This window comes from Erythrolamprus reginae, chromosome Z (genome assembly GCF_031021105.1).
Source record: "Erythrolamprus reginae isolate rEryReg1 chromosome Z, rEryReg1.hap1, whole genome shotgun sequence".
Lineage (NCBI taxonomy): Eukaryota > Metazoa > Chordata > Lepidosauria > Squamata > Dipsadidae > Erythrolamprus > Erythrolamprus reginae.
This window is the reverse complement of record NC_091963.1, coordinates 29,852,824-29,863,474: the sequence shown is the minus strand read 5'-3', so window position 1 is coordinate 29,863,474 and position 10,651 is coordinate 29,852,824. Positions and strand designations below refer to the sequence as shown.

Genomic DNA, 10,651 nt, shown 5'->3' with positions numbered 1-10,651 from the left:
AATGCTGGTGAGACCACATTTGGAATACTGTGTTCAGTTCTGGAGACCTCACCTACAAAAAGATATTGACAAAATTGAACGGGTCCAAAGACAGGCTACAAGAATGGTGGAAGGTCTTAAGCATAAAACCTATCAGGAAAGACTTAATGAACTCAATCTGTATAGTCTGGAGGACAGAAGGAAAAGGGGGGACATGATCGAAACATTTAAATATATTAAAGGGTTAAATAAGGTCCAGGAGGGAAGTGTTTTTAATAGGAAAGTGAACACAAGAACAAGGGGACACAATCTGAAGTTAGTTGGGGGAAAGATCAAAAGCAACATGAGAAAATATTATTTTACTGAAAGAGTAGTAGATCCTTGGAACAAACTTCCAGCAGACGTGGTAGATAAATCCACAGTAACTGAATTTAAACATGCCTGGGATAAACATATATCCATCCTAAGATAAAATACAGAAAATAGTATAAGGGCAGACTAGATGGACCATGGGGTCTTTTTCTGCCGTCAGACTTCTATGTTTCTATGTTTCTAATTCAAATGTTTCAAGGTGCTGTATAAAATAATTATCACAATTACACAATTCTATAATACAACAGTCTGCGTGACTGTTTAAATGACAGTGCTAATTATATGAAATGAATGGATTTTTTTTTTTAAAAAGTTAATTGATCACAGGTAATTTAATTTAAAGGATTCTAGAAAGGGGAAAAAACAATACCTAAAAAAGTATACATAATTTCTCAAGGAGTAGGAATTAAAAAGCCATGACAATATGTAAATGTTAAAAAGGTACTTAAACCAGAAATTGTCATATTTAGAAGATTAAACTTAGTATCAACAAAATGTACATATAAGGGACAAATTAGAGGACTACGTCTATTAAAAATAAAAATAACATAAAAATAAATAAATCAAAACCTCAAATTCTCAAATATATGTGTGTATATATTGCAAAATGAACGAAAGCAATTTTAAAAAGATTTGCTGATTTGATGACATATCACAATCAACATGTAAAATGTATGAGTTTAAAAAGAAACATGGCTAACGCTACTAGTAAAAGGAGATGTGACGAAGAGATGGCAAGCATTCCAATAAAGGAAATCCAGAGCTAATTTATAGAATAGTATAAACAACAAGTGACACACGACATTTGTAAATCTGAAAGCCTTCTATGAAACCAAGGTCTTCCTTTCCTTATCACACTTTGTAAGATACATCCAGGAAACTGGATATTTTCATTCAGAAAAGAATGTAAATAAATTTCTCAAAGCTCAAAGTGGGTGCAAAGAAAATATATGCATCAAGCACAACTCTTCAGTGGAACTGGACAAAAGTACTTTTTTGTTATTTTTTTTAATTTTCAGATCAAATTCAAAGAAATTCAAAGCAGTCACTAAATGTTAAATGTTAAAGAGATTCAGAGCTCTTTTACCCACCTAAAACCTTTTTCAAAGGGAATTATTTTATGTAAGCACTTGGAGATGTGCAAAGCAGTTCAAGAACTAAACATAGCCACAAGTACAGTGATCCCCCGCTCGTTGCGAGGGTTCCGTTCCAGGAGCCCCCGCAACGAGCGGGTTTTCGCGAAGTAGCGATGCGGAAGTAAAAACACCGTCTGCGCATGTGCAGACGGTGTTTTTACTCCCACAGCGCTAGCGAGGAGCCGAAGATTGGGGGGCGGGGTGGCTGTTTGCCGCCGGCATGGAGGGCTTCCTAGCAGCCCCCCAAACCCGGGTTGGGGGTCCGGGGGGCGCTTGGTATCGCCGGTTTTGAGCTGAGTCCGGAAGCGAATTCGCTTCCGGACTCAGCTCAAAACCGCCGATAGCAAGCGGCAAGGAACGGCTTGTCTCGGCGCTTTCGAGCTGACAGCTCGAAAGCGCCGAGACAAGCCGTTCCTTGCCGCTTGCTATCGGCGGTTTTGAGCTGAGTCCGGAAGCGAATTCGCTCCCGGACTCAGCTCAAAAGCGGCGAGAATGAACGGCGTGGGCGGGCGAAGGGCGGGCGGCAGCGAGGAGTTTGCGTGGGCGGTGGGGAAACTCCTCGCTGACGCCAGCAAGAGGGGGAAGACCCAGGGAAGCCGCTGCCATCTACGCATGCGTGCCCGGCACGCATGCGTAGATGGTATTTTTGACTTCCGGGTTGAAAAATAGCGAAGTACCCTGTTCGCAATGGTTGGGGGACGCAATAAACGGGGGATCACTGTATTCAATACAGTAGTCTTCTTTCCCTTATGCAAAAAACTTTTAAAATGCAAAAACTTTTAAAATCAATGACAGCATATAAATATCACTGAAAGTTACAGAATGTCAAACCCCTTTACCTTTCCATTCCCGTATATATAAAGATTTAGCTCATATGCAGCATTCTGAACAGTAATTAGAAACAAAATATGTAATTTAAATACGGGTAGTTCTCAATTTATGATCACAATTGAGTCCAAAATTTATATTATTAAGCAAGACATTTGTTAATTAATTTTGCCCCATTTAATAACCTTTCCCTCTTACCATAGTTGTTAAGTAAATCACTGCAGTTATTAAGTTAGTAACAAGGTTGTTAAGTGAATGCGGATTTCCCATTGACGTTGTTTGTCAGAAGGTCGCCTACCTTCTGACCGCTGGGCATTGCAACCTACATCAATATAAACCAGTTGCCAGCATCTGAATTTTGATCACATGACCACAGAAATGCTCTAACAGTCCCCTAGTGCACGGAGAGGGGCGGCATACAAATCCAATAAATAAATAAATAAGTGTGAAAAATTATCATGTCACTTTTCCAGGGCCATTGTAACTTAGAACTGTTATAAGTTCATGACTATCTATATCAAATATTTTAAGCTCAACAATTACATATTTATTTTCTACACCCTATTGTAAAAGAACTGATTAATAGAGCAGCTACAGAACATAGCTTTTCAAAGCTGATACCAAAACCAAAGCACAGTTGGTACTTGCTACTTGGGACAACTTGGACATTTTAGGTTGAACTGTGCAATTGAAAAACACTGATGAAAGGAATAATAGCAAACCATCTTCAAGAAGTTGTCAAAATAATTCACAGATGTGGTCATAAATTCAATTTGAAGTACTTTTTTCTCTTGGCATATGATAAGTCTTGATAGGATGTTGTTTTTAAGACAACTTGGAAGCTAACTTAATTATGGTTAATATTTGCAGGGAAAACCACCTACAGTGGAACCCCGACATAAGAGCTGCTCTACTTAAGAGCAACTCGAGATAAGAGCTGGGAGGGGAGAGATATTTTTGTTCTACTTACAAGCCCAAATTCGAGATACAAGCACCAAGGAGCTGTCTCCTGAAGCCAAACGCTAACTTCCGCGTTCGGCTTCAGGAGACAGCTGCGAAGCGGCGCGCGTGTTTTAAAAGGTTGCAGCCGGCCTGGGGGGCTCGGGGGGGGTGCTTGCAGCTTTCTTTCTTGCTCTTTTTCTTCCTCTCTTTTACCTTCCCTTCTATTTCTTCTTTTCTTTCTCCTTCCCACCTTCTTCCCTCCCTCCCTCCCTTCACTCATTCCTCTCTTACTCTCCCCTTTCATAAGTTTCCTTGCTTCCTTCCTCTGTTCCTGTCCCTTCCCCCTTTCTTTCTTTCTTTCTTTCTTTCTTTCTTTCTTTCTTTCTTTCTTTCTTGCTCTTTTTCTTTCTCTTTTACCTTCCCTTCCTCTATTTCTTCTTTTCTTTCTCCTTCCCACCTTCTTCCCTCCCTCCCTTCATTCATTCCTCTCTTACTCTCCCCTTTCATAAGTTTCCTTGCTTCCTTCCTCTGTTCCTGTCCCTTCCCCCTTTCTTTCTTTCTTTCTTTCTTTCTTTCTTTCTCTCTTTTACCTTCCATTCCTCTATTTCTTCTTTTCTTTCTCCTTCCCACCTTCTTCCCTCCCTCCTCCCTTCACTCATTCCTCTCTTACTCTCCCCTTTCATAAGTTTCCTTGCTTCCTTCCTCTGTTCCTGTCCCTTCCCCCTTTCTTTCTTTCTTTCTTTCTTTCTTTCTTTCTTGCTTGCTTGCTTGCTTGCTTGCTTGCTTGCTTGCTTTCTTGCTCTTTTTCTTGCTCTCTTTTACCTTCCCTTCCTCTATTTCTTCTTTTCTTTCTCCTTCCCACCTTCTTCCCTCCCTCCCTCCCTTCACTCATTCCTCTCTTACTCTCCCCTTTCATAAGTTTCCTTGCTTCCTTCCTCTGTTCCTGTCCCTTCCCTCTTTCCTTCCTTCCTTCCCACCCTCCATCCATTCATTCACCCATTCCTCTCTTGATCGCTTAAAGCCGGGCCCTGGTGCAAAAAGGGTTGGGGACCTCTGTCCTACAGGATTGGGTGGCAGAGAAGTTGAACATATGTAAATTTAAAAGTTTAAGAAAGTTTACAAGTTAAGTGAAAGAAACTTCATTATTCATTTATATGTACATGTACATTTCTTCATTAAAAACATGTCTTTCTGCATAATTTAGACTAACTTTGTGAGTTTTTTGAGGGCTGGAACCAATTAAAATTATTTACATTAATTCCTATGGGGAAAAGTCGTTCGAGATAAGAGCTGCTCGACTTAAGAGCCCAGGTCCGGAACGAATTAAACTCGTATCTCGAGGTACCACTGTATTTAAAAGAAAGTTTAAAAAGTGGCAGTTTAAGAAGTTACTTTCTTGATGAGATTAAAAAATAAAACAGGTTATATGAATGCAGTTACCAGCAAAACAGCCCTTGTATCAAACTCCATTGCCCAAAATTTGGCTATAATTCTTCAACATTCAATTGCAGGAGAGGCGGAGTAACGACACGGACACAAGAGCTGGATTTAACTGGGTCATTTTTATTAAATTAAATTAGCATAATTTATTCAAATAAATTATCATAAATTAGCATAAATTTGCATAACAACTATGACCCAAACAATGGACCTCCAGGGTCAAACAATTGCTTCCGGGGCGGAAAAGTTACGTCACATAAACTTCCTGTGCAACTTATGGGCAGAGCCGCAAAAAATTCCCATTCGGCCCCCCTAGGGGCGACCCTCCTTAGCACACTGTAAAATAGGGAGGGCGGGCGGGTGTCTGCTCGTGGCGATGGTCCGGGCGAACAGGCAGAGCCTCGGGCCTGCTCGCCCTTAAATAGGGCGAGCAGGCCCCGCCCGGACCAATCAGCAGCTGGGCCTCTGCAGGCCCAACTCTTGGGCGAAGTCTCGCGTCGCGAGACTTCACCCGAGAACAAAGATGGCGGCCGCCATGGGTCCGGTGTCTTCCCGGCCCCTCCCGCAAACGCCGCCGGCGGGTAAGTCCGCCGGCGCTATTTTGCAAACCTTCTAAGTCCAAGCTCTGAAGAATTTCCTCAGGCACTCTACATAAGCAATGTTATTGCAAATTAACTTGAAGCTATTCTAAACATCTGACTGCTTTGTGTCAGTGTGAAATTGCAATTCTTATACCCATAATATTGTAAAACTGTTGCTGCTGCTGCTTTCCTGAGTTCCACGTTTCTAAAGTTGCTCTATACTTTATAACCTTGAAACTGAATAGTTGTTGCTATTACCCTAAGTGTTATTAATGCTATCTCTGATCATTGTCACTTTATAGCATTACTGAGATTCAGTGTTTAGTGTGGATCATTGAACAGTTGCTGGCATTATGTGCTATCCAAGTGACCTGCAAGAGTAACAGAATTAAAGTATTCTCTCCTCTCTGCTTTCAAAAGGTTTATCTGGGACTACTTTTAGAAATGCAGACATTTTTGTTCAGAAATTTCAAAACAAATAGGTAAATTCATCATAAATTGAAAAGGTAGAAATTGATTTTAGCATCCCTCACTATTGTCTACATTTCTTGAGGGACAACTAACAATTTAGAGATATACAATCTACAATCAGTAATTAATTTTCATTGAAAAAATGTTCAAATCATATCATTTTCTATGACAATTTCTGTCATGAAAATCAGCAAGGTCCGTAACCATTTACGTCACTGTGGGAGACAATTTTTTTCATTGGGGGGGGGATCAGTTCTGTATTAGCTATTTGAAAATCACAGAATTAATTTGAAGTAATGGAATGAAAATTGATGACTTTAAGTTTCAGTAAAAGCACAATGTTCTTCAGCAAAAATATAAGAAATAAATGGGACAGACTGTGTAATGAACTAATTTGTTGTCAAGTAATTTAAAGGTTTGATGATTAATGGTGGGTATCCATTCACTTGGCCACCTCATGACAAATGGGGTAACTTTGTCAGTTTAATTGAGAACAAACAACAACTTGTGTAGTAAGAATTACTGGAACTCTAGAAAGTAATCTAATTCTTGTAATCTAATCCTAATTATATAAACAAAAGCACTGAAAAGAATTAAAAAGCGATTCTATTCATCAACTGTTTAAGTTCTATTTAGCTCTAAATTTGCAAGAATAACTGATCATAATTATGCAAGAAAGAAAAATTGTAATTTAATCTTTATATTAATTTTAATCTTTCCTATTAAGATCAGAAAAACAAACAATAGGTACAGGTATATATATAGTATAGGCATAGTATATATATTGAACATAGTACGTACGTACGTATGTATGTGTATGTATGTGTGTGTGTGTGTGTGTGTATATATATATATATATATATATATATGTGTGTGTGTGTGTGTGTGTGTGTGTGTGTGTGTGTGTAGATTGTTCTGAGTTCGGGTTATATATATATATATATATATATATATATATATATATATATATATATATATTTGTTTTCGTAGATTTTCAAGGGTATATGTATGTAGATTGTTCTGAGTTCGGGTTTTGCCCCGTGTAATATTTTGAGTGTCTATGCGACGTTTCGGTGAAATCACATTCACCATCATCAGGCTGAAGTTTTAAGGTTCGTGCTATTGTAAATATGGAATTTTACATATTTACAACAGCACAAAGCTTAAAACTTCAGCCTGATGATGGTGAATGTGATTTCACCGAAACGTCGCATAGACACTCAAAATATTACACGGGGCAAAACCCGAACTCAGAACAATCTACAATCTATATATTACACATATGTACATAAAATTATAGGAAAAGTTAACATATTAAATAAAAGCAAAGCAAATATATCTTGAGCTACAGATACACTGTAACTGTAATTCCATTTATTACACACAAAAGGATGTAACTATTTATAAATGAGCTTACTCTCCTAACAAAATAAATAAAGCCACAGTAGTTTGATGGAAATGCTCAGCATTTTTATAATTTATTAGTGAAACAAAATGTTCTTTCAGAACATCTCATGGCTGCATTACTGGAACTACCTTATTTATGGTTCATATATTACATAATTTTACATCTGAGAGGAGTTTTCTTGAAGTTTGGGATACTTTTTTACTGCCATGGTAAGTATATAGTAGGTTATTAATTTCCACTAAAATCTGTAGTGTCTTAAAAGTTAATCACAGAATAGATTAAAAACACTGCATGTACAAGATAAGCTAATAATATTTAAAATATAGATTAAAATACACAGATGAAAATAAAATGCAACTTATTAGCATAATCTATCGATGTCTTTGCAAATAGGACCATGCAGTTGGTAAGAAATACTTATAAATTTGTATAAATGTAGCTCCCTTTCCAAGAGCAATAAGGGGAATAAAAAAGAAATCTGAAAGCATATACACTTCTTAGGTTTGAAAATGATACACTTTCCTGTCAAATACAGAGTTCCTCAATCACTGAATAAAAGAGCAATTAAAGCACTGGGTATCACCATACTGCATAGAAAGCAGCAGGAAGAAAATTGCTAGAACATGACAAACAATGGAGTTACCAAGTAAAATATTCATGGTAACACATTTCTACATGAATACTTTCTAAGGGTAGAACTGATTGTCCAACTGCGTATTATCATACTTCCCATTAAAATTTTGCACAATTAAAAAGAATTAGATTAGCTTTGTCCTTATGTTAGAATATCTTTTGTGTGCATGTTTTGAAAATTTAAAAAAAGAACACCCTCCACTTCTCTCTTTCTGTAACACCATTCATTTCTGTAACAGGATAGTTTAAGGATTTCTTGCATCTATTGAACACATTACAAGTCTTATAAGCTAATGCCCACAAATTGTGTTTAATTGATAGTGTAATACATACCCGCACTTTCCACATGCATTCATATGGAAAAGAACGTGTTTACTTGGTTTAGTACATAAAACACATATTTCCATCAGTTTGATAGATTTTGATTTTTTTTACTATATGCATTTTACTAAACTTGCTTTTAAATTAATATGACAGGGTCTGAACAAGTGCTCTTATGTATCTAAAGGCAAACATTATTTAAGAAAATCCAAGTCATCCTGGCCTAATCCATAAATATATTTTATTTCTCTACAGTAATTACTGTACACTCTTGCACAAAGATTTTAAAAATTGACAAAATAGTTATTTGTCTTTGTCAGAATATTCCAACATGCCAATCATCACCTGATTTTCAAATTAAGAACATGTAAAAAAAAATTAAAAGTAATATTCTCTGAGAATGATTTCTGATTTCTCAGAATCTGAGAAAGTTATTGTTTCTGCACTGCCACTTAGATGCATGCTTCTAAGTAATCCAGGATTTGCATTCAGATGTTCATTTATTACCAAGTCAGAATTAAAAAGCCAAGAATATTGCAACAAGATTAAAGAATGTATTATCGCATATTGTAATTCCTGCAGCTAATCACACCTCAATGTTATACACATTGGGACTTATTCCCTACATGGTATTCCTGTGAGATTTCAGCCCAAAGCTCTAAACTTCTTTACAACATTGTGGCTCTATAATGAAACCAATACTAAAATCACAGCTACCTCTGCTATTGCCATACTCGTCAGAGTTATTTAAATATGCTTGAAATCATCCTTGAAAACTCCTTGGAACTGATGCCAAAATAACCTTGCTGTTATTTCTGTTTTTAAAGGTAATCTGTTTAGAAACAGAGCTAGCTTTTTTTAAAAAAAAAAAAGTGTAACCTAGCCTCAAGTTTCTTCTCAGTACTATCATGTTTCATCCAATTTAACAATAATTCTTACAAAGTATGTTATGTTCAGAAGCTGTACAACAGCACTTGGGGTAAACTTTTACCTATGCCTCATAGCGTGTGGTCAATAAAGGCAGCTCTAGCCAGATAATTATCTCTAAGTTAGTTGGAGGCTGGAAAATGATAGGAAGGTATTAAATATTTTCAGAGACAGAAGGCTGAAAGCACCTATGTAGTGAGCTGTGAAATGCACTAACGCAAATAACAGATTCGCTAAAAAATGCAAGGGGTCTTGTTTTTGTTGCAGAACACTGAAACGGTCTTTAGAAATGGCAAGATTAACCACTTATGATTGTTGGATGATGGCTTCTTTACCCATTTCATCCCTGACTAAATTTACATTTGGTCAGGTTCACCCAGAATATTATACTTGATTGGCAAACAGCCACGTCTGTATTCACACAGCTTGCCCAACCCACAATCCAGGAATCTACCTTGTGGCTTTGTGTAACCTGTACCCAAACAATTCGCCTCCCCTTAGCAAATTGAACCACGGCTTAGTCAACTGGCCTAAGGTGGTGAGTTCGCCCAACACCAGGGGGTGGTTACTTTGCGGCTCCGTGTTTCGCAGCAATCCAGCCACTTCCCCGCACGTGGTAGCGGCTCTCATGGATACCCCTCGCGGTGGCTTCCCCGCGCTCCCGAGTCGTACCTGCAGTGCCGTAACGAGCGCCGGGGGATTCTCCAGGAAGTCCATCTGCATCTCTTGCGCCGCCGCCGCCGCCGTTACTTCTGTGACAGGAGACAATTTGGACAGGTCACTTTGGACCATTGGAGGAAGGAGGGGACCAATTCCAAGAAGAAGTGCTTCTCTGTGGACAACTGCAAAGAATTTCTCCCCACCCCCACGGTTGTTGCCGCTCCTCCTCGAGGAAAGCTTTGCTAATCCCTCAGGGTCGGGCCATTTTGAAATGTTTCATATGTTCGCCTCCTTTAAGGCTGACCGGCGAAAGGAGAGGGTGATGTTACGGGGGGGGGGGGTAAGGAAAGGCTCCCGGTTGTCTCCTAGTGGCCCCCGCGCGGCGCGCCTCGCCCTAAGCCTAAAGAAGAGCGGCTCCAGCTTCGGAGAACAACTGCTACTACGGCTGAAGGGGAGGAGACAGGGAGGCGCCTGAGGGAAGCAGAAAAGGACTACCGAGACCCTTTCTTTTCCCCCTCTTTTCCATACACACGTACACACACACAAACACCGCCTCCCACTCCCACCCGAAGCAAGAATGAGGGAATGAAGTAGGGCTCCGAGGGCAACCTTGAGGTGACGGCTTGGTGGTTTTATTTCTAAAACAAACTTAGGCGAGGAGCCTTGCTGCAGGGGCCGAAATAGGCGGGGGCAAACCGCCCAAGAGGCCTGCGTGGAGGTCTGCTCATGGAACCTCCCCTTCGATTCTTTCTGGAGGGGGCGTGGGTAGACCTCCTCGTCCTCCTCCTTTGGGCTCTGGACGTCGCTGCTGCAAGGATGGGGCCCACCCGATGCGAGGGTACATCCAGTGATGAGGGGATTTTCTTTCATGTAAAAAAGACCAATTTTGGGGGCAGATTTTCATCACAGGGTTAACCCGTTGACCTGTAGAAGATAAAGCCACAATGTCTCAC

At 39.4% G+C, this 10,651-nt stretch overlaps 1 protein-coding gene across 3 annotated transcripts in view; it reads right to left on the bottom strand.

Moving 5' to 3' along the window:
• CACNB2 (calcium voltage-gated channel auxiliary subunit beta 2) overlaps window positions 1–10,145 on the bottom strand; it is a 206,157-nt gene extending 196,012 nt beyond the window's left edge. Inside the window, exon 1 of one of the 3 annotated variants that reach the window (XR_011556912.1) lies at window positions 9,711–9,922. Coding sequence is in view for 2 of the 3 variants with exons in the window: in XM_070729107.1 (XP_070585208.1) it covers window positions 9,711–9,830 (120 nt within the window). In the remaining variant the exon portion in view is untranslated. Of the gene's footprint in view, window positions 1–9,710 lie in introns of all 3 variants that reach the window. The other 2 variants (XM_070729107.1, XM_070729106.1) reach the window with 2 other exon arrangements.
• Between the last annotated feature and the right edge of the window lie 506 nt (window positions 10,146–10,651).